The sequence below is a fragment of the Zingiber officinale genome, chromosome 2A (assembly GCF_018446385.1).
Source record: "Zingiber officinale cultivar Zhangliang chromosome 2A, Zo_v1.1, whole genome shotgun sequence".
In the NCBI taxonomy this organism is placed as follows: domain Eukaryota; kingdom Viridiplantae; phylum Streptophyta; class Magnoliopsida; order Zingiberales; family Zingiberaceae; genus Zingiber; species Zingiber officinale.
This window is the reverse complement of record NC_055988.1, coordinates 6,629,065-6,654,460: the sequence shown is the minus strand read 5'-3', so window position 1 is coordinate 6,654,460 and position 25,396 is coordinate 6,629,065. Positions and strand designations below refer to the sequence as shown.

Here is a 25,396-nt window from a genome sequence, read left to right as displayed (position 1 = left end):
GTGTTCCTAAGCTCCTGTACACTTAGACACAAGGGTTAAACAAACGCAGGACCTAACTTAGCTTGTTTGATCATATCAAAACACCTTGGGGTTCTAACAAATACAACAAGGGGTGGTCATATGGAGATTCCCAACAGCTACCTCTAAAAGTGGTTCCCTAACATCCGCCCAAGAAGTGGTCACGTGGCTCGCCATGTGGTTGAAGGATCAAAAAAGCGATAGACGAGGGGGAGAGGGGGGTGAATATCACTCGTGAAAAATTGTTTCTTTTTCGCATCATAAATAGAGATCAGAGTAAGCAACAGAATAAGATAGCAAAAGCAATACACAAGAGATACAGTAGGTTACTTGATTCAGAGCATGTATCGACTTCTATTCCAAGACTCATGATCCTTGATCGCATCATTGGGTAATTGAGTAAAACCCTTCTTTCCATAACCTCCGGAAAGAAGTAATTCATACAATGAATAGTGATAGTATCAATTCTACTATCTCTTTATAAAATGCAAGCAATATAAAAGATTATACCAATAATAAGGATAGGAGACCAAGCACTAGTGTCAGAGAGTCTTTCAATGCACTAGGAGTAGAGCTTGCACATGCAACAACAACAACAACATAGATGATAAACAGATAGAAGACTAGAAGGATGTATAGAAGTTCTGCTGGCTCGAAGATCGAGATGACCTTTTGTAAGCAGTGTTCGGTTGACTAAAAATTCATTCGGTCGACTGATCTCCCTATCGGTCGACTAATGACGTAGCCTTCCTTCTTTGTCGAGATCTGAGCTTCATTTCATTAATGCATTTATTGTTCAATCGACTGAAAGATTTGATCGATCGACCAATCAATGAAAATTCCTTCTTCGCTGAGATTCAATCTTCTGCGTCATCAATGTCATTTAATGTTCAATCAACTATCACCTTGAATGGTCAACTAATCCTTGTGTTTTCTAACTTTGCTGAGATCAAATATGCCACTATGTTTACCAAATTAGGTTTGGTAGACTGATCCTTGGGTTTGATCTACTAATACGCCTGAATGCCAAATGTGTTATGCGCGACCTGATCTCTTTGTCATGTCAGCTTGGTTCGATCGACTAATCCCTTTACTTTCTGCAAAACAGAGTTAGTTAGATATAATAATAATATTCCTTTAAAACAGAATTAGCACAGTATGAAATAATGCATGAGTAAAAGAAGACAGTAAGATCCGTTTTGATCTCAACTTGAAAACTTCCCAATTTCTTTAGTTGGATCAGCGACCTAGGATTTGTTCCTTCTTGGAACACGACCTCCCCGTCGCTTCACTTTAGTTGCTAATGTCAACCTACTTGTCAAACATTTGGTCCTCCAGACCTGTTTGGACTTTTTTTGCTCAGTGTTTAATCGTTGATTATTCACTAAGACTTTTCCTATAATACTAAATTAGCTAACAATAATAATAATACAAAGTACTATGGTAAAACTAAACTTAGGTTTACCAAGATTCACTGGTCCGGACGACCTAGTGTGGTTGACCGAAAACCTTTTTATTAACCTTATTTGGAGTTCACTCCTCCAAGACTTCTCGTTACCTAAGTTACCTCTCCTAGAGTTTTTACTATCTGTCTTTATTCGCCAGGACTCAACATCGGATTGGCTCATCAAGGATTCGATATCGGATCCTCCAGACCTACCGAATCCTTCTACCATATGTTAGGTCCATTTGACCCATCTAGACTTCCTACTTAGTTTTCAGGATCCGCCGAGATTTCCCTTGCCTAACATCGACTAGGATTTCCTTGTCTAATCGTAGTTAGGATTTTCCTTGTCTAATCGCAATTAGGACTAATCACTCGATAAACTTCTCACCCTCACTAGTCATCCAGTCAATTTAACCTCACTAAATTTTATTAAATATATTATTAAATAAACATCAAAATATTAGAGGTGGATTGCACTAATAGTGATAATACACATGACTATGTAAAAACAATTGTCTCCTAATCCCTACACAAAACCATAAGCTTAGTCTACGTGACCACTGTCTGGCGTACGACGAGGCTGGAGTGGAGATCTCTTTTGAAGATGTAAAAGGAACACTACCACCAGGTTTGAGGAGGTCTTCTTCTTCTCGCAAGTGGAGACGACCCCTCTCTCCATTCGGCATCTTCACTAACTTTATCGTCGAAAGGTCTTGTCGAAAACACCGGCCCAGTGCCCACCACTAGCACTCTCTTCTTCTCCAGATACGTAATGAGGCCACTGGGACAAATCAGAAGCCACAGTCAAAAGGAGCCAGAGCTGCAAAGGAGGAACAATTGATGGTCTTTGATGATATAGTAATGTGTTATTCGTTGATATTAATAGTTTGAAAAATAATAATGGCATTTGACTGAATTTTCTAAATTATTAATTTCCTAAAATATTCACCTTTTACCTTCTTCCCAGCCCAGAAAAATCGTGGTGTCTATAAAAATGTTAATTTATGATATTGAAAGAAAAAATATTTATTTATTCTGAGTCTCAACCCAGTTTATTCATTCTACATTCTTCTTAACAACCAAAAATATTAATATTTGCAAGACAGAAGACAAGCTAGAGCATAGCATCAGTACTCCAGGGAGGGGACAACAAATGGACTGGTCACCACATGCTTACCATCATTGGAGGTCCAAGTCAACTTTCCCTCCACGAATTGATTGCCAGAAGTGGGAGCTCTGTCGATGCCCCATTCTGCACTCACGGTGAATGACTTCTGCTCGTTTAGCTCGGTAAACGTTAGCGTCTTGGGGGTGACAGTAGCTGACACGAAAGTCTTCGATATGGTCACTGACCCCTTGTAGCTCGATCTTGCTGGTCCGACGTTCGTGACCGTCCGGGTAACTTTGGCAGCCGTCCCACATTTGGGGGTCAGCAGAATTGACGGGTAGTTGAGCTCCTCTTCGGTCATGCTGTTCGAGCAGTCCACGACTCCGCGAGCTATATTTCTAGCGCCTTCGCCGAATTTGCCACAAATGTAGGAGACATAGTCATTGTTGGTGATATTGTAAATAAGACCAGGATCGGCAGCTTTGTTAGGGTTGACGTGTCCTGCGCCCTTGGCGAAATAGAGCGCCGGTTCAAGAAACTCATCAGAGACGTTGGCGTCTGCTGTGGTGATGATCGCCGACATGATAGCTGCCGACGACCACATAGGATGTGCGGCCTTTAAGAGCGCGGCAACTCCGCTAAGGTGAGGAGATGACATGGACGTGCCGGATTCGATGTTGTACTCCGGAGTGTCACCGGACGGAATCTAGGCCACGAAGATGTTAAGGCCAGGGCCGGAGATGTCTGGCTTTAGGATTCCCGGTGATGCCTGAGATGGCCCTCGGGAAGAGAAAAAAGCCACGGTTGGGTTGGAGGATACGTTGAGAACCATCCCACTGAAGATGATCGACGCGAAGGGGTCGGAAGCAGAGTTCCAATACGATATGAGTTCGGAGCCTTCTTGGTTGGCAAGCATAACTCCGGGAAAGTCCATCTTGGTAATCCGGACGGTGGCACCCTCTATCTTCGGGGAAATGGAAATCAACGCCCTGGCACCGTGGGACTTGGCGAATGCCGCCACACCTACAACACGGCTGATGTCAGCCTCGCAGACCCAGACACTGCCCCTGTGGCTATCATCGGGAGGATCCATGTCACAGGTCGGTGACTCGGTGGAGTAATATAGGGGAAGAGAGCTTTTAGTAAAGTTGCTAGGTTGGTCGAGAGACTCTCCGGAGATCACCTTCCCACCGGGAAGCTTCACGAAGGCCCTGAAGCTTCGATTGACGCTGCTGGCCGCCACGGTGAGCATCCACGGTGCCTCGTTGGAGACGGTGAAGTAGTCAGGTCCATGTTGGAAACAGAAATTATGGGAGAAGAAAAAAGAATTATAGAAGAAAAAAATGTGGAAGAGGAGAAATAACTCTATGTGGAAGAGGAGTAGAAGAAAATAGAAAACTCAACTTGTTCATTCATGAAAAAGAAGTACATATTTATAGGCTTATTGGATAAGCACTAATATGAGATAATCATGATATTTAAAAAATAATAATAAACAAATTCTATCTCTACGAACTCTTATCAATTCATCAAGTTCTATCTCTATCCTATCTCTAGTCAAGACTTGCCACATCACCATTTTATCTTCATAAAATTTTATCAACAAAAAATCAAGTTTAATTTTCAACACCCCCTCTTAAACTTGATTTTGTGACTCCAAGCAAATATCGCATTTTGATGAAGTCTTCAAATTTGAGTGGCTTGGTAAAAATATCAGCAACTTGATCTTGAGACTTTATGTATTCCACTTGCACCTCTTTTCTTGTAATGCATTATCTGATATAGTGAAAGCGCGTATCGATGTGCTTGTTTCTATCATGGAAGACTGGATTTTTTGCTAGTGTTATTGTAGACTTGTTGTCAACTCGTATCTTGGTTGCCTCTTCTTGTGGTAAACTTAACTCATTCAATAAATTTCTGAGCCAAACAGCATGATAAACACATGAAGTCGCAGCCACATACTCTGCTTCACAAGTAGAAAGTGTGACAATAAGCTGTTTTTTCGACATCCAAGTGAAAGTTGTATCTCCCATAAAGAACACAAATCCTGTAGTGCTCTTTCTATCATCTATATCTCCACCCCAATCACTGTCACTATATCCTTCAAGTTTGAAGTGGTTAGATGTTGAATAAAGTAATCCAAAATCTATCGTACCTTTGATATAACGCAAAATTCTCTTAGCGATCTTAAGGTGGGTAGTAGTTGGATCTTCCATGTAGCGACTAACAAGTCCAACAGCATAAAGAATATCAGGCCTTGTGCACGTCAAGTATCGTAAACTTCCAACCAAACTCTTAAAAAATGTTGGATCAACTTTTCTTCTTCATCATGCCTTGATAGCTTGACTCCACATTCTACTGGGGTATTTATAGAGTTACTGTTATCCATCCTGAACTTCTTTAATATCTCTCTTGCATAACCTGCTTGTGAGATGAAGCTTCCATCTTCCCTTTGGTTCACTTCAATGCCCAGATAATATGCCATGAGCCCAATATCTGTCATTTCAAACTCTTTAGTCATCACTTCTTTAAATTCTCCAAACATACTTGGATTGCTTCCTGTGAAGATCAAGTCATCGACATATAGGCATACAATTAAAACATCTTTATCCTTACTCTGAATGTATAATGCATGTTCATAAGGATATTTGATGAAGCCCTTCTCTTGCAGGTGCTTGTCTATTCGGCTATTCCATGCCCTTGGTGCTTGCTTTAGCCCAAAAGAGCCTTCTTCAATTTTAGAACTCTGTCTACTTGTCCTTTAACTTCATAACCTGATGGTTGCTGAATATAGACTTCTTCTTCAAGAACTCCATTTAAAAAAGCAGATTTTACATCCATTTGATGTATTTTCCACTTATTTTGAGCTGCTAAAGCAATGATTAGTCTGACAGTTTCTAATCGAGCAACGGGAGCGAATACCTCATCATAATCAATGCCAGATCTTTGACTGTAGCCTTTTGCCACCAATCTTGCTTTATATCTTTCAACTTCTCCTTTGGCATTCTTCTTTATTTTGTACACCCATTTCACACCAATCGTCTTATGTTCTTTAGGAAGTGCCGTTAACTCCCATGTGTCATTCTTCTCTATCGCCTTGATTTCTTCATCCATTGCATCTTTCCACCTTTTGCTTTTTATAGCTTCTTGGAAATCTATAGGCTCACAATCCGCAAAGAGACAAAATAGAGTAAGATTATCTTGATTTTCAGTTACCTCATAAATTTCCCGTAAGCTTCTAAAGCGTGGTACTCTTTCACTTGAAGTTGATGCAGATAAATTCTCTTGAGTACTTGATGTTGGTGTTACTAGTGGAGTAGTAGGCTCCTTTCTTGTTTGCTCTACCCTTTGTTGCTCCACATTTTCTTCTTCAAAGTATGGGAAGAAGTTGTAATCATTATTTTGAGATTCCCAATTCCATTCTTCTTCTTCATTAAATATGACATCTCGGCTGATGATTGTCTTCCCAGTATCTGGATTGTATAACTTATACCCTTTTGAGTTAGTATCATAGCCAATAAAAATAAATTTCTTACTTTTATCATCCAGTTTGCTTCTTGCTTCATCAGGCACATGAACGTGTGTTATACTCCCAAAAACTCTTAGATGAGAAATTCCAGGTTTCCTTCCGCTCCACGCTTCTTGTGGTGACTTGCCCCACACACTCATAGTTGGTGATCGGTTGGATAAGTATACTGCACATGCAACCGCTTCTGCCCAAAGTTCCTTTGGTAGCCTCTTGCTTTTGAGAATGCTCCTTGCCATGTCAAGGATGGTTCGATTCTTTCTTTCTGCCACTCCATTTTGTTGAGGGGATCTTGGAACTGTCAAGGGTCGTCGTATTCCGTTGGTCTCACAAAATTCTTGAAACTCCTTTGAGGTGAATTCTCCTCCTCGATCAGAACGCATAACTTTGACCTCGAGACCGCTCTCCTTTTCTATGGTAGCTTTAAATTTCTTGAATATGCCGAAGACCTCCGATTTTTGCTTCAAGAAGTATACCCAAGTTTTTCGAGAAAAATCATCTATGAAAAGAATGAAATAATTACTCTTACCAAGTGAACTTGGTTTTATCGGACCGCAAACATCTGTATGTATAAGTTCAAGAGGCTTTTGAGCTCTTGAACTTGACTCCTTTGGAAAACCTCTTCTAAATTGCTTCCCACGTAGACATGCTTCACATACTTGATCAGGATGTTTGATGTGTTGGAGTGTATACTGAAAGCCTAAGCTTTGTAAACATTCATTATGAATAAAGAATCACATTTGGTCAAATTGTCTACATTTGTTTGTAGTTGTTCAATTAATTTATATTGTAGATAACATAGCCTGTGGTGTCATATGCAGAAGATAATGTTATCAGTACCTTATAAATTATAAACAGTAGCTCACGACCAAAATGGAAACGAACAAACCATTAGAAGGTCGTAGTGTAATTAGGTATCAATTTATCTTGACTGTATAATTACACTAGTACACTTAGAGTGTATTGAGTAGGACCATTTGAGGTCGTTTCTTTTATACTGATTTTATAAAGAAACAAAGACCTCGGTTATTATGGAAGTGTGTGCTCTTAATCCTAATATAATAACAAGCACATATATTTGATATTTATTTCTTTAATTTATCAATGGGTGAGATTTAGTTCGATGAATCAATAAGCCCGATAAGTTGGGAAATGGTATCACTTATAGTGTGTGTTGTTGATTATAGAAGGAAACTGTGTCCTAGAGATACTAGGTTGAGAATGTCCCCAAGAGGAGCTCATAAGGATTGTCATGTTAAACCCTGCAGGTGGACTTAGTCCGACATGACGATAAGGTTGAGTGGTACTACTCTTGGACTAAGATATTAATTAAATGAGTTGTCAGTAACTCACTTAATTAGTGGACATTCGATATCTTAAACACAGGGAGACTAACACACTCATAATAAGAAGGAGCCCAAAAATGTAATTTGGGATTGGTGCGGTAGTTCAATGATAGTTCTCTAGTGGAATGAATTATCATTGATAAAATTAAGTTGTGTGTTCGGGGCGAACACGGGATGCTTAATTTTATCGGGAGACCAAAACCAATTCCTCCTCTCGGTCCCTATCGTAGCCTCTTAGTTATAGAGTTCTATACCCACCTATACCCACCTTTTATACCCACCCAATAGGGGCCGGCCAAGCTAGCTTGGGAACAAGCTAGAGCCGGCCTAGGTATGAATTTGGGTGGTCGGCCCTAGCTTGAACCCAAGCTAGTGGGGGCCGGCCAAATTAAATTAAAAAGGAATTTTAATTTTAATTTTTATTTCGTGGAAGAAATAATTTATTAAAGAGAATTTAAATTAAAATATCTCTCTTATAAAAGATCTACAAAAGATTAAAGAAAGAGATTAGATCTCTTTCCTTATTTGTAGATTGGTGAGATATTTTATTTTCTCTTTAAAATTATTCACATGTTGATAAAAATTAAAATTATAGAAATTTCCTTTTATCAACCATGAAGAGATTTTTAAAGAGAAATTTTATTTTTTAAAATTTCTGAAAACAAATTAGGAAGTTTTAATTGTTGATTGAAACTTGTCCAATTTGTTCTCCAATGATGTGGCCAGCCAATGTAGGTTTATTTGGAAAATTTTATTTTATTTTTCTCAATTAAATCATGTCAAGGAAATTGAGGAAATTTTATTGTAATTAAATTTCCTAATTTGCCTAGGCCAAGGAATATAAAAGAAGGGGTGAGGGTATCTTCATGAGACACAACCTCTATTGTTTTCTCTCCCTCTTTTCCTTGGTGTTGTGGCCGGCCATCATCCTCTCCCTCTCTTCCTCTTGTGGTGGCCGAATACTTCATCCCTATTGGAGTTCTTGTGGTGGCCGGATACTACTTAGAAGAAGAAGAAGAAGGAGAGAAAGCTAGCATCTCTTGGAGCTTGGTTAGTATTTTGGTTTTCTTCTTTGGTGAAGTTCTTCCTTTGTGGCCGAACCTTGCTTGGAGGAGAAGAAGGTGGTTGGTGGTTTCTCATCTCGGTAGATCGTTGCCCACACAACGTCCGAGGTTAGAAGAGGAATACGGTAGAAGATCAAGAGGTTTTTCTACAAGGTATAACTAGTAATTTTTCCTTTCCGCATCATGCTAGTTATTTATGGAAATAATACCAAATACAAGAGGCTTACGTTCTAGAATTTCGAATATATTTTTCGATATTGTGTTCTTTTGTTTTTTCTTTTCCTTGTGATTTGATTGTTCTCTTTGGTTAACCTAAAGTTATTTTAGGAAATTAAATATTAGCTTTCTATAAAAGGTTTTGTCTAGTCGGCGGTGGTTGCTCCCATATCCAAGAAGGTCATGTGCCTCGCCACGTCAGTACTGGGAACCAATTATGGAAATTAATATTTAATGGAATTAATAACTTAAGGAGACTTGGGTCGAACGTGTTAAGTTCCGCAGGAGATCCAAGTCAAAACCTAAAGGAACAAATATATTAAGTTTTGGATCAAACGTGTTAAGTTCCGCAGGCGATCCAAAATTTAATTTAAAAGAACACATGGTAGCTAGGAAAAGGTTCAGACCTTTGTACAAAATTTTTGTACAGTGGAACCTATAGGTTTTCCGAGTAGCAACCAACATGATGTAAGGTAGTCCTCTCACCATCTCCTTCTTTGAAAGCAGTTCTAGTCCTCCGAAATTCAGATGTCCAAATCGAAGATGTCATAGCCAAGTGATGTCTTTGTAACAAGCTTTCAGATAGTTAACGACATCATTTTGAATATTAAGTAAGAACATTCTATTTTTTGACATAGGTACCTTAGCAATTAAGCAACCAATATGATCTTTCAAGATGAGCATACCATCTTTTAGATGAATATCATACCCTTTTGCCAAAAGTTGTCCTAAGCTTAGGATGTTGCTCTTCATATTTGGTACAAAGAAAACATTTGAGATAAATTCATGTTTTCCATTCTTCAAACGGATGAGAATGTTACCTTTACCTTTTACCTCAATCTTTGATTCATCTCCGAAGGATACATTACCACCAACTGATTCATCAAGCTCTACGAACATGTTTCTTTTCCCACACATATGATTGCTTGCACCAGTGTCGAGATACCAAATTGTATCTTCTTCTCTTTCATTATCTTTATACGCTAGCAGTAGGGTGTCATCTTCTTCTTTCCTTTCTTCCATATAATTTACTCTTTCATATACTTTATTCTTGGGCGATCTACATTCTTTTGCATAATGTCCAAATTTGTCATAATTGTAGCACTTAACTTGAGATTTATCGTACCTCGAGTTTGTATACCCTCTTCCACGTCCTCTTGTTGAATGTTCTCCCCTTTCATTGTTGTTGTTGGAGACCCATCCTTGCTCATTAGAACGGCCTCGTCCATATACACGACCTCTTCCCCGTTGACTTCTATTATTACTGGAGCTTTCATCTTTCTTTGTCGGTTGAAGAGTCGTCTTTAGGAGTTGTTGAGTAATTTCTTCATTTATCTTCTTCTTTTCTTCATGGGTTTGTAATGAACCCAGCAGTTGCTCAATCGTCATGACTTGTAGATCCTTGGTCTCTTCGATGATGGTTGTAATGCTATCAAATTTTGAATCCAATGATCGAAGAATTTTCTCAATGATAGTTACTTCTTCTAGTTTCTCACCATTTCTCTTTAATTGATTGGAAATGGTAGAGACTCTAGAAAAATAATCTGATACTAACTCACCTTCTTTCATACGAAGAGCATCAAATTGACTTCTTAATGTCTGAAGTCGTACCTTTTTTACTTTTTCTTCTCCTTGATATGAGACTTGGAGCTTTTCCCATGCTTGCTTGGCTGAAGTAACACTTGAAATCTTCTCAAAACCATCCTCATCTAAAGCTTGATAAATGAGGAAGAGAGCCTTCTTGTCTCTCTTTCTTAAATCTCTCAGACTGTCTTTTTCAGTTGGAGATAACGTCGAGTCATCACGAGGCTCAACGTAGCCTTTTTCTATAACTTCCCAAACATCATGAGCTCCAAGAAGCGCCTTCATCTTGATACTCCAATTGTCATAATTACTCGCTTTGAGTACTGGAACTTGGAAGGGAACCATACCTCCATTAGCCATAGCTCTGATACCACTTTGTTGGAAACAGAAATTATGGGAGAAGAAAAAAGAATTATAGAAGAAAAAATGTGGAAGAGGAGAAATAACTCTATGTGGAAGAGGAGTAGAAGAAAATAGAAAACTCAACTTGTTCATTCATGAAAAAGAAGTACATATTTATAGGCTTATTGGATAAGCACTAATATGAGATAATCATGATATTTAAAAAATAATAATAAATAAATTCTATCTCTACGAACTCTTATCAATTCATCAAGTTCTATATCTATCCTATCGCTAGTCAAGACTTGCCACATCACCATTTTATCTTCATAAAATTTTATCAACAAAAAATCAAGTTTAATTTTCAACAGGTCCATCGTTGCCACCGGCGCAACTGACGAAGATGCCCTTCTTGGCCGCCGCGAATGAACCGATGGCGATGAGATCTTGATCAAGAGGCATGGAACGGTCGCCGATTGAGAGAGAGAGGATGTCGACGCCATCCTTAACAGCTGCGTCCAACCCGGCGAGGGCATCAGCGATACTGCACTTGCCATTGAGGTCGCAGACCTGGTAGATGGCGAGGTGAGCCCGAGGGGCCATCCCGACGGCCGTGCCTTTGGCCAACCCGAGGTAGCTCGCGTCGCAGACGAAGTTACCTGCGGCGATAGCTGAAGTGTGGGTCCCGTGGCCGATCTCGTCGATGGGAGTACTCCGACCCGAGCCAGCGATCATCGACCTGGCGCCGATCAGCTTGTTGTTGCAACCGGTCTCGAGCTCGCACGAGCCCTTCCAAGTTGAGGGTGGAGGCGGGACGCCCTCGTCGTTGTAGGAAGGATGGCCAGGCGTCACGCCGGAGTCGAGAACTCCGATGATGACTCCGCTCCCGAGCTTTGAGTCGTTCCATACCCCCTTACTCCCGACCTCAAGTCCGAGGAAATCCGGAGTGTGGGTGGTCATCAAGCGCAGCACTCGATCGGGGAACGCGCGCACGAAGCCTCTTTTCTTCCTAATCACCTGCAACTCTTCGTCTGTCAGCGTGGCGGCGAACCCGCTGAAGACGTCGCTATAGGAGTGCAGCAGCCGTGGTTCGACGCTAGACCCCTCGACGGCCGGCGGCAGGAAAGATTCGTGCCACCTCTTCAGGCTTGCTTCCACCAGCAACTCAATCGGCTCTTCTATTTGAATAATGTAACGGCTCAAAGAAGAAGAAGAGGTGCTTAATGGATTCAAGAAGAAGGCGAGGAGAAGAAAGAACAGCCATGGCGTAAGATCCATGTTAGAAATCTAAATCGCCAAAAATCCTCCCTACTATATGAGAGAGCCGTACAATACGCTAATAAATATAGAATAACATATATCATTAAAATATAATAATTCATGGAAATTTTAAATTTCTGGTCAATCAAATAGTAATTATGTGAATGAGCGATTCTTAAACGCTGGCTTGCTTAATTTGGAGAAATTTAACTTTATAACATTCAAATTTCTCACATTAAAAATAATAATTAAACAAAATGAATTGAAGGTAGATTTAAGGAAGGTTTACGATCTTATTTGTAATAAATTAAAGATCTGATTTTTTTATTGTTGTTGTTTAGTAAATATAATTTGTACTCAGATAAGTGAATAGAAAATATAATTAAAGATGTTGCCTCTCCTATACTATTTCCTTATCTCTTTAGAACATCTTCTCGTTATCAACTGAGAACGATCATTGTACCGCTCAATACCGTTACGTTGCAGATCAATTGATGATGCAAGACTAATTTAATATAACATGTTGAATTTTAAAGGATGTTTTACTTAGGATTTAGAAGCATATTTTGATCAGCGGCCACTGGTATAAAATTAAAAAATCTATATTTATTATAGGAAAATTTGTAATTGTCAAGTTTTGGATTTAAATTCTACGGTTTAAATTTTCATCCGAACTTTTAAAGATTTTATTACTATTTTAATAATATATGTTTTTATAGTATTTAAGGTAAATATGACATTTTTTATATTTATGCGTCGTATATCAACGTCTTGTTCTTTTAATTTCAATTTCTATCAAAATGTTTCATTTTTTTGAAGGATTTTTTTTTTCTATGAGATCGAATTGAGGTCCAAATTTATGGATTTCTTTCCTGTCATGATCTTTGGATTAAAGTCTATATAAGAGCATTTGTTTGGTTATATGAGGATTAACTCTCAATTATTAATAAAGGTTTCCATTTCTTTCTTTGGTAAATGATGATTTCTCAGTGTTTCCTTCGGGTTCTCATCTTGTTTACTTCTCCAATTGCCCATCTCGTCGCGCCCGCAGGATAATAGGGCCGGTAGCAGAGCTAGTAATGTCCGCACATTTTTGTATGTCTTCTTTTTATTATAAAAGGGAACTAGAGTACTTACCCTCCATTGATCCGACATTTTTCGTTTTCAATACTATGTTAAATAATCTTATAAGACATTTAATACTTTGTTTCCCTAGACACTTCCATATCTCTATAGGGATATCATTTGGTTTCACGTCTTTTCCATTTTACATTCCCTTCAAAGCTTATTCTATTTATGAAGTTTGAATTCTATGATAAAAAAATAAAAAATCGATACTCATTTAATATAATTAAATTATCTAAGTTAAGTTGGTTACATGAACCTTCATTGAAAAGTTGATGAAAATATATCTTTCATCGCTCTTTTATTTTTCTATCATTTACTATTATTCTATTATGATCCGGTGAAAAGGGTCCACCCCTCAGAGGGTCATTGCCACGATGGAGGTCAGAGGTCAAAGTCAGGGCGGTCAACGCCCCGATATCACCGGCCGGTCGGACGGGTCATTCGTCTGACCGGAATAGAGAAGGTCTGACCTAACATCATCATAGCTCGACCATATACCGAGCTTCTGACGCTCAGAGAAGTGCCGAAAAGCACATGTCGAGCAGCCATCCCCGCTCGGACTAACATCAAACCTCGGAACCAACCAAGAGGAGCTACGACCGAGCATATTACATTCAAAGCGGAGCTTAGGCAGTGGATGGTTGGCTAAGAGTCCATCCCGCTTGGCCCGAGAACGCTAGCGTCCGGGCGACCCACGCTCGGCCGAACGGCTCACCCGCTCGGCCCAGTAACGGACAAAAGGAGGATCTGTAATATCCTCCTGGGAACCCATGCCACCGACAAACGACATGGTCGATGGTATGGTCAGGCAGTGGATCGTACGACGGAAGCTTCCACTGTCACGTCAAAGATATGCTCGGGTCGTTAAGGTATGGTGTCAGGGACACTTTACTGATATGTCTTTTCAGGAAAAGCTTTGAGAAGTATACAGTACACCTCGAGGAGTGTGCACGTGCACCCATGGAGTCCTATATAAAGGGCCCCATGCTTCAACAGAGGTAAGCTAATTTTTACTGTAGCCACTATTACTCTGCTTCCTCGCTTCTTCTACATCGTCGATAACTGACTTGAGAGTCAGAAATCTCTAAAAATAAGATATATATATATATATATATATATATATATATATATATATATATATATATATATATATATATATAAAAAGGTGTCTTATTAAATAATTATAGGTGTCTCATCTCTTATTCTCCTTTTGAGATTTTCCTCCAAAGCCATCCCTTTCTGTTCCATTATCAAAAAAGAAAAAAAAAATCATTGTTTTATTTTATTTACATTTAATATACCTAAATTTCAGTTTGATTTTTTTTGTTCAATAGTTATAGTATCATCTTCATGAAAGGGGAGATTCGGCGCAATGATAAAATTATTATCATGTGACTATCAAACATTGTAATTGGATTTTATCACCTGGATGAGTCCACATTCAAAAACAAAAATTGTTAAAATAAATGCTTAGATCATGTCACCCTAAATAATATTTTTTAATCTTTTTTCTACATTCTACCTATGAATATTAAACACACATTACACCTACTCCAAACTAGTGAATATATGTTTTCTAATAGTCACATATTTTATGCATTTCTTTATTACTTTTTCAAGAAGGTGCTATTCTACAAAAGCAAATATTTTTTGCAGGAGGGGACCAACATATGGTTCATCACACTCCCTCCAATGCAGGACGATTAAAAATGCCTTGTCATTTTTGGTTTAGAGTTGGTGATAGTCTTGGAGTCTTTGTCATTTTTGGGTTAGAGTTATTGAGTCTGTCATTTTTGAAGATTAAAGTTGGTGAAAATTTTTAGAGTATTCTTGAGTGAGGTTGAATGTCATTAATGAATGACAGGATGACAGAGGATTACAGGCTGTGTTATCCACGGCATTCGCCTATATATTGCCTTTAATTAACGGTAAATTAGAGAAAAATTCTCAATCATAATATTAACTTTGCATGCATTCTTCATGTCCAAAAAACTTTGTTTCCACTCCCTGCATGCAAAGTATTACTTGTTTCAACTCTCTCATGCAAATATTGATACCTAAATTGCCCTTCATATTTTTTAGGTACAAAAAGTCCAAAATTGAGTATAAAAAATCCAAAAACGAGTATAATTCTTCTTAAAGTTAGTACTTTATATTAAAAATCGAGTATATTTTCTATCAAAATTATCCCTCTTATTTTTTAGGTATAAAAAGTCTAAAAATAAGTATAATTCTTGTTAAATTCAGCACTTTACACTATAATCTAGTATTCTATACTAGGATCTAGTATATTTTCTATCGAAATTAACCCTCATATTTTTCGGTACAATAGTCTAAAAATGAATATAATTCCTATTAAATTCAGCACATTAAATTAAAATTGAGTATATTTTGAGGTGAAAAAAAGAAGCGTACTCAATTTGATAGAAAATATACTAGATTCTAATTTAATATACTGAATTTAAGAGGATTTATACTGATTTTTGGACTTTTTGCACCTAAAAATATCATGGGCAATTAGATAAATATGTTTGACTGGGGAGTGAAAACAAAGATTTTTATGGATGGGGACTGCATGCAAAGATTTGTTTACCAATGGGGACTGCATGCAAATTTTCCCTTACGTTATTCTCTCACACAAACACAAATCACAAGATGAAGACTAGGGTTGTAAATGAACCAAGCGTTCGTGAACACGCTTGGTGTTCGATTTGGTAAGAGTTTGTTTATGTTCGTTCACTATACATAAGATTAATTAAACAAACAAGCTTGAACAGCTCGTTAAGCTAAACAAACAAGCTTGAACACATATGTGTTCAGCTTGTTAACGTTCGCGAACAACGTTCGTGAACAATGTTCATGAACAACGTTCGTGAACAATGTTCGTGAATAACGTTCGTGAACAATATTCACAAACCATATTTATTAATAAAACTCTTTTCAATATGATAAATAAATAATAAAATAAAATAAAATAAAATAAATAAATAAATTTAAATTATCAATCTTAATAACTAATCAAACAATTAAAAGTTTCAAACAATCAAACAAATTTGAATTGAGAGCTTGATAACATCTAAACGAACCAAGCTCAACCCAAGCTCGAACCAAGCTCAAGTCAAGCTTGAATTGAGAGCTTGATAACATCTAAATGAACCAAGCTCAAGCTCATAAAAAATAAACCAAGCCAAGCTTGAACACTCATTTCAAAAGCTTAGTTCATTTTATGCTCAGCTCGGCTCGGCTCGGCTCGATTATCTTATCAAACAAGCTTGAACACCCCAAAGCTCGGCTCGGCTTGTCTTGTTTACAACTCTAATGAAGACCACTATTCTCTTGGTCCTGGTGCTCGTGCTCATGCTCGTGGCGATGTTGTTTGCTTCTGTGGAAGGAACACGGACGCTGCTTCAGGCCAATGCGCCACCGGGGAAAATTCGGCGTGGTGTATGCTGCTTGCTGCATGAGGATCCATTTCTGTTGCTGCTGCGGTCACGTACCTTGAGCAGCTGTGCTGTAATCTCATCCCTGTCGACTAAATAAGTTGCATCTTCATTTAATTCTGCATCCAATTAGATATCGACTTATAATCTCATCTTGTGTTTCTGCTTGCATGAATCTCATGCATCTTTTGTTTATGCATCTTAGCTATGCATCTTGTGTGTCGTGTGAGGGGATGTAGTAGTATACACCACGCCAAATTTTCCCCGGTGGCGCATTGGCTTGAAGCAGCGTCCGTGTTCCTTCCACAGAAGCAAACGACATCGCCACGAGCAGGCCTGGGTCGGTACAGTATACCGTACCCAAAATCGAATATCGTATACCATACCAAAAAAATCGGTATTCTAAGAAATGATACCGATATCGTACCACCATTTCGGTATACCGAAATATCAGTACGGTATCGGTAAAATACCGTCATGCTGAAGTTATATATATATTACATATAATATATAAAAAATAATTCTCTTAAATATGAAAACTCAAGTTTTCAAGTTGAGAGCACATCGTTAGGGCTGAAAAAAATCGAAATACCGAAAAATCGTACCGAAAAATCGTACCAACATATGGATTTCTTTTTTCTACATTCTACCTATGAATATTAAACACACATTACACCTACTCCAAACTAGTGAATATATGTTTTCTAATAGTCACATATTTCATGCATTTCTTTATTATTTTTTCAAGAAGGATTTTTCGGTATGATTTTTTGGTATGGTGCTACATCCCCTCACACGACACACAAGATGCATATAGCTAAGATGCATAAACAGAAGATGCATAAACAAAAGATGCATGAGATTCATGCAAGCAGAAGCACAAGATGAGATTATAAGTCGGAATCTAATGGGATGCAGAATTAAATGAAGATGCAACTTATTTAGTCGACAAGGATGAGATTACAGTAAAGCTGCTCAAGGTACGTGACCGCAGCAGCAGCAGAAATGGATCCTCAGCAAGCAGCATACTTCTTGAAAAATCGAAATACCAAAAAATTGAAATACCAAAAAATCGTACCGAAAAATCCTTCTTGAAAAAACAATAAAGAAATGCATGAAATATGTGACTGTTAGAAAACATATATTCACTAGTTTGGAGTAGGTGTAATGTGTGTTTAATATTCATAGGTAGAATGTAGAAAAAAGAAATCCATATGTTGGTACGATTTTTCGGTATTTCGATTTTTTTGACTTTTGAGTCTGAAGAGATGCTTTCCTTCGATCCTGCGTATACAAAGACAAGCTAACAAAATGTCAACACCTAGAAACTAGGGAGAGTTCCTAGAGAAGACCCTCCGACGCTCGAGTCAGTATAAGTCTAGACGGGTTAATAAAGAACAGTAGAGAACGTGCACACGAGAATAAACTTTAGATGTTCAGAGAATGTACTTTACCAACAGAGGGGACCCCCTTTATATACCACCTCACATAACCTCCGCAATTATGAGGTGGCAAAGTATGTCAGAAGTTGTTAGGTAAAAGAAAATGTACAAACTAGGTAATGTGCAATAATTGTCCGAGGAAACTTTCATTTACTCATATATATATCTCTTTTGTCGTTTATAGCTTATGTAGTTGCTGAGACTGTTACAGGAATATACTGTCATAAGTGGTCAGCTGATGAGAGATATGACAATCCTTGAAAAAGGTTCCAGCAGAATATTCTCTAACACATAGTTATTATTTTGACAGATTGTTAGGATTTTCTGCTCATGTTGTTGGCTAAGTATATCCCAGCCGATCTATAAGGTCGGTCGTCCTTATGTCTGTCCTCGCATTAAGTTGCTTTGTTATATGTTGAATGCTATTAGAAATCCGTTCAAGAAGTCATATGATAAACTGTGTGTGCTGGAAATCCACTCGAGAAGTCATATGATAAATCGTGTGTTGGAAATCCATTTTGGGAGACAATATGAAGCTAAGTACTTTAAGCCCGGCCGGCCTTTTGTATGACTGCACGTATAAACTCGTCTTGTTATGCGACCGAGCGGATACACATGCATATTGTTGTGTGGAAATTGCTAGGGGTGACAGTGGTAGAATAGATCTGGTGTGTGTAGAGAGGCTCGTACAAATAAGGAGTCTGACCTTTGCCTCAACTAGATCTATGACTGATCGATTGTGAGGTGGGTTGGTCATTCCAATCGGCCTATAAGGCCGGCCATCCTTTAACCCGGTCGGCTATTGACTGACCGGGCATATTGTCTTTCCAATTCAAGAATAAAGTACTAAAATTCCTTAAAGCACTAGAATAGATCTGGTGTGTGTAGAGAGACTCGTACAAATAAGGAGTCTGACCTTTGCCTCAACCAAATCTATGACTGATCGATTGTGAGGTGGGTCGGTCATTCCAATCGGCCTATAAGGCCGGCCATCCTTTAACCCGGTCGGCTATTGAATGACCGAACTTATTGTCTTTCCAATTCAAGAATAAAGCACTAAAATTCCTTATATTCGACCGTCTTAAGGATCGATCGACCTTCTTTCGCACGGTTTGTAATCTAATTGAGCCGGACCTGTAAGCCTTAGCACTAGACTAGCAATCAAAGCCAAGTGGGAGATGCTCTCCTTCCTTAACTTTAATCATCACATCACCTTAATTTAGATTACCATGCCATCTTTTAGGTCCACTCATTATATCCCGTATCAACTACTTAGAAATAATATTGAAATAAGAGCATTCCATGAATGAACCAGAGATAGTCAAGCAAGGCACAATTTTGGTAGATTTTCATTCAGCAGAAAGAAATGATGGCTTATCCACTCAACTATTAGTGAATTTGAACTATTGTTTGGCAGGCCGGTCATCTTGTGTGAGAGCAGAGAGGTGGACGGTAACTCTACAATGTGATAACATGCATGGTACCTCAACGAACAACACTTTATCCAAGACATAATTTCCCCAGTGCATCGGTGTCCGAGCACGTGACGAGCACGTGACCTTGTTCCTCAACGCATGCCCTCAAGGGTGTTGGAGGTTCTTGCCATTCTTGCATGGTACCGAAAGCTCCACCTTGGTCGCGTAACGACCGCGCGGTACCATGCCGTTCTTTCCACCGCATAGATGTGTTCCCATTAGCCCCGGTCCTTCGACTCAAGATGATTTTCAGCGAAATCATAAAATGAGATTTCAAATAAATTTTTAAAATCTTCAAGACTTCTTCTAACATTTTTATTTGTAAAATCTTCTAAAATTTTTAATCCATTTAATCTTTCTTGATACATTGACGATCTCATATATGTTTTTAATAATTTTAATTTTGAAAAACTCCTTTCAGTCGATGCAACCGTAATAGGTATAGTCAACAAACTCTATAAGCAATTGCAACATTTGGATAACAATCTACACTTTGAATAAATTCAAGAATAACAATTGCAACATTATCATATTTGGTAAAGTTGTTTGTAATATTTTAATTCAGTAAATAAATCATCTAACTCAACATCTGATAAGTTGTCATGAGTTAGAGTAGATTTTAAATTGACACAATATTTTCTCAATTCATTATCATCCAAAGTTCTTAATGCTTTTGAATCAAATAAAAATTAAATAAAAAACTAAATATATTTTCAAAGGTTTTCATTTGCTCGAATCTACATTTTAAAGAAGCAATTGTCATGTCCACAACAACAATAAAATTAAGGATGACAATTTCACCCTAACTCGATGGAGGATCCGACATCCGACCCGAATGGAGGAGGGTATGGAGGGACTATCAATACCCGATACCCAATCCGAATACCCGATTAAATAATATATATATATTAAAGAAAATTTTCTTTTTCTAAAATCAAATTACTATTTTTTTATATTAGTAGGAGACTATATAGATGTTTAATCTATTTTTTTAATTTTGTATATATATATAATAATTTGATTGAAAGAAGAAAAATTATACGTATAGAAAATATTCGATCTTTTAATGGATAAGGGTATACCCATCGGATATCCTATACCCGATGGGTATAGGTACGGAGGATATAGAATTTCATCCGAACCCGAGCCATTGTCATCCCTAAATAAAATAATCAATTCTAAAGGACTCTTCTAGTGATAGTGAAACTTCATCATCTTCTCTTTCATTAAATTCTCTTCTCCTAAAAATACGGCACTTTATTATAAATATTGGCTCTATATTCATATCTAATGCAAGACTCTTCACAATAGTCAAACTTGCAGCAAAACGATAATTCCTATACTTTTCAAAAAGATGAGATTACAACTTCTAATTGTTTCATAGCAGAGTCAATGCACATAGATTTTGATTGTAATTTCTTACTCACCATGTTCATAGAAAATAAGATATCATACCAAATGGTCATACCAAGTAAAAATTCAAAATTTTTTATTGAATTAGTTAAACTTTCAGCTTCACTGGTTTGACAGTTAATCCCTTCACATTATTAAGTAAAATTTTTCATCTCTTAGGAGAACTTGAAAATAATGTATATATGCATTGCACTACTCCAAAAAAAATAACTTTAATGTAAAAATGTGTCATATCACTAAGAGTTAGATTAAGACTATGACAAGCACATGACATATACAATGCTCTTGGATTTATTTCAAGTAACCTCTTTTGAACTCCTTCGTGTTTTCCTTTCATATTGGAACCATTATCATAACATTGACCTCTAATATTTTCAATACTAAGATTAAGTGATTTTAACATATTTTGTAATTCGTTAAAAAGTCCTAAACCAGATGTATCATCTACTTTTAGAAACTCTAAAAGTACTCTATTTTCACTTTATTACCTGACATATTAATACATCGTACTATAAGTCATTTATTCTTGATGACTTATATTTGGGGTATAATTAAGAATTATTGAAAAATATTTTGTTTCTCTAATTTTATTAATGTGTGTTTACCTAGTGTGATAGACTAGAGAAAAATAGGTAAAACAAAGTAGGTAAAATTAAAGGGGATAAAAAAGGTAAAATATATATATATAAGAAAAATGGTAAAATTAAAAGGGGTAAATTAAAATAAATAAAATGAGTAAAATTAAAATGAGTAAAAAAGTCGGTTAAATTAAAGTGGGTAAAAACATGGGAAAGTGTAAAAATTATTTAAAATTAAAGTTGATAAAACAAGTGGGTAAAAAAATAGATAAAAAGTTGGATAAAATAAAAATGGACAAAAAAGGGTAAAATTAAAGTGGATAAAAAATTAGGCAAAAAAAATGGGGGAAAGGGTAAAATTAAAATGGGTCAAAAAATGGGTAAAATTAAAATGGGCAAAAAATAATAGGTCAAAAATAAAATAGGTAAAATTAAAGTGGGTCAAAAAAATAAAATGGCTCAAAAAAATAAAATAGGTCAAAATAAAATGGGACAAAAAAGTTTTAAAATAAAATTGATAAAAATAAAGTGGCCAAAAATAAAATAAATCAAATATAAAATGGGTTAAAATTAAAATGAGTAAAATTAAATTTAATAAAAATGTGGATAGAATTAAAGTGGGTAAATAAGTGGATAAAAAAAATGGCCAAAAGGGATTAAAAAAAGGGTAACAACTAAAGTGGGCAAAAAAAATCGATAAAAAATAGATAAAATAAAAATGTGCCAAAAAAGGTAAAAAAACAATAGTAAAATTATAGTGGAAAAAACAAGAAGGTAAAATTAAAGTGGGTAAAAAAAATTAGCCCACATATGTGTAATACAATATACTAGGATACTAATTTTTCGTACTGATGTATACTATACAATACTGGTAGAAATTAGAAAATATACTTTACTAAAATACTAATTAGACATAACACATTTCACCAATACTATAAGAGAGGATTAAATAAGGGTCGTACTCATCAAGTGATGGATAGACCTCGGTGACGTTAGGGACGTTCATGCAACAATAAAATCTTAGATTATGACAGCAACGAAGGCTCGGTCAGTCTATAAGAAATTCCTTCAAAGATTATTGTCAGCAGAAAAACCAAAACCACCATAGTTTCTAAAAGGATAAATTTCTAACTAAAGCGTACAATTTATAGACCAAATTTAAGAGATTAATACAATTGGTTTCAAATGCACACTATTATTTTCTTATTTTATATTTCCTTTTTAGATCCATGATGATTTCAAATAGGATTAGGGAAAAATATTAAAATTTTAATATACCACACATAAAATATAACAAATCATGTTAATTTAATAGTATATCAAAAATTTTGATAAATATAATATCATATTAAAATTTTTGATAACAGTATAAATTTAAATTGAAATTTTTTATATACTTTACAAAATTTAACGATATATGATATGAAATTTATATTATATTGATAATTCGGTATACTAAATTTTTATATGAATTTTTATTATACCAAATTTTTGATAAATTTCGATATACCTTATAGAATCGTCCTTAATGGCAAAAGATAAGACAATTGATGGGAAGAGGTCTAGTGTGTTTAACCGTTGTGATGGACAAGAGAAAAATAGGTAAAACAAAGTAGGTAAAATTAAAGTAGATAAAAAAGGGAAAAAATAATAAGAAAAATAGTAAAATTAAAATGGGTAAATTAAAATGGGAAAAAAAAAAAAAAGGGGTGAAAATAAAATACATAAAATTAAAGAGGGTAAAAAGTAAACAAAACACTCCTTTGTTTGACTGGTGGTTGTACCAAATCAGTGTCATACCTACTCAGATATCACTTGTAGGATCGGAAAGACGCTAGTAGGGGATGAATAACGATCGTCGAAAATCGATAGTTAAGTACGCAGCAGAATAAAAAAATAACAATGCTAATAAAATCAAATTTTACTTAATTCGGAGACGACTCCTACTCCAAAGCTCACACTCATCAAGTGTTTTCATTGGGAAACAAACTATTAGGGAAAGTAGTGAAAAAATGGATCAAATTAGAATGGGCATCAAAAAAAATGGGTAAAATTAAATTGGGTAAAATTTTAGACAAAAAAAATAGGTAAATTAAAGTGGGTAAAAAATAGATAAAATTAAAGTAGTAACAAATGGATAAAATTAAAATGGAAAAAAGGGATAAAAATTGGGCAAAAAATAGGTAAAATTAAAGTCGATCTAAAAAGTAAGTAAAATTAAAGTGGATAAACAATGGATAAAGATTTGGCAAAAAAAAAAAAAGGGGAAAAATAGGTAAAATTAAAGACGATCTAAAAAGTAAGTAAAATTAAAGTGGATAAAAAAAGGGGTGATATTAAAGTGGGAAACAATTGTGCAAAAGATGGGCAGAAAAAAAAAATGTAAAATTAAACTGGGCAAAAAAGCGGGTAAAAAAGTGGATAAAAAATGGATAAAATTAAAATGGGGGAAAAAATAAAAGTATATAAAAAAAACAGTAATCTGTCGTGCACGTCTTTCTTAACTTGAATCTATGGGAAATTGATCTATCGTGATTATCTTCTTTCATGCTAAAACAGTAATCTTGCACACTATGGGGTTACATTTAAGTGGGCTATTCTTCATCTTTTTCTCCGTGTGATTTGTCTGAGTTGTTCTACTTCTGTGTTGAACGTAGGTTATCCTTCTGAGTAACCACTCAGTCAAGTGAATGTGCTTATTTCCCTTTTATGCTCTGTGTTATATGCTTTATGATGGCCGTTGTGAATCTTGATACAATCAAATTACAGAAATACAATTAGCTGAATTATGTCCAGTATTTTCCATTCTCTCATTCTTGCTAGCTATCAACCTTCCTATTCTCATTTTCATGCCTTAAATCATTACTAATAGCTGAAGTCACTTCACTAATATTTAACTTTCTTTGGTTAATTTGTGAAATTTCAAGTACTGGTTATTGCCACTAGGACATTAAGAAGTTGGAATCAAGGCACGTAGGATGTTCATTTACCTGCTTTATTTTATTAAATTTTCCCAAGATATTTAATATGTACTAGTAGTGTGATCGTGCACACGCGTTGTGTGTGTAATATAATAATATATAACGGGCTTCCCTATGAAAAAAATTATTTTATTTTAATATTATACTTGTCTTAGTAAAAAAACTAAGAAAAGTATATTTTTTAACATCGTCGACCTAAAATATTTATAGAAGCTTCTTTGATCATAGTATTGTCAATTCTAAGATGTGGGACTAAAGGAAATTATATTTTTTTATATAAAATAACCAGAGAAAATTAATAAAGAGGAAGATTCATAATAATATGTCGCAGTCAAGTCTCGAACTCTAGATCACTTATTGTTTCGTTTGTAGAATTATTAATAAACCTTGGAATTATTTTTAGTGTAAATAGAAAAAAGGTCATTAACGTAAATGCATTTTAGGCTCCACCAAAATTAGTTAGTAAAAGGGGGCGATTTTTAATAAAATAGTAAGATTATCTAAATTTTAATTTATTTTCTTCTGCTTTTATCCTTGTTCCCTAATTTCCCCATTACTTCTGCTTTTACTCTAAATGCCTTATCATTTTTGGTTTAGAGTTGGTGATAGTCCTTTGGAGTCTTTGTCATTTTTGGAGATTAGAGTTGGTGAGAGTTTTTGGAGTATTCTTGGGTGAGTTGGTGAGATTAAAAATTATTTTAATTTGCATTGCATTAGATCCCGAGGACTCAGTAAATATCTTGGTTATGCATCTTTTGTTTCTGCTTGTATGAATCTTAGTTATGCATCTTGGACTCAGTAAATTTTTTCCAGTGATGCACTCGCCTGATGAAGCAGAATTCGTGTTGCCTCGAGAGAAGCAAAGGACGTCGCTACGAGTACGGGCACCCAGAGAACAATGGTCTTCATATTGAGATTTGATGATGAAGATGTGTTTGTGTGAGAATAACGATTAACTGACGCCAATATATAGGCGAATGCTGCCAATTTTAAATAAGACAGCAGTCCGAATTTTTCTCGGTGGTGTA

At 36.2% G+C, this 25,396-nt stretch overlaps 2 protein-coding genes across 2 annotated transcripts; both read right to left on the bottom strand.

The window, feature by feature from the left end:
* Positions 1-2,592: 2,592 nt before the first annotated feature.
* Positions 2,593-3,231, bottom strand: LOC122043517 (subtilisin-like protease). Its single transcript, XM_042604150.1, has one exon. It carries the CDS (start codon positions 3,229-3,231, stop codon positions 2,593-2,595), a length of 639 nt encoding a protein of 212 aa, XP_042460084.1.
* Positions 3,232-3,279: 48 nt separating this feature from the next.
* LOC122043516 (subtilisin-like protease 4) lies at positions 3,280-11,929 on the bottom strand. The gene is made up of 3 exons (XM_042604149.1): positions 11,377-11,929; positions 11,011-11,268; positions 3,280-3,848 (listed from the first exon to the last, which is right to left on the bottom strand). The coding sequence occupies exons 1-3, from the start codon at positions 11,927-11,929 to the stop codon at positions 3,280-3,282; spliced, it is 1,380 nt and encodes a 459-aa protein (XP_042460083.1).
* Between the last annotated feature and the right edge of the window lie 13,467 nt (positions 11,930-25,396).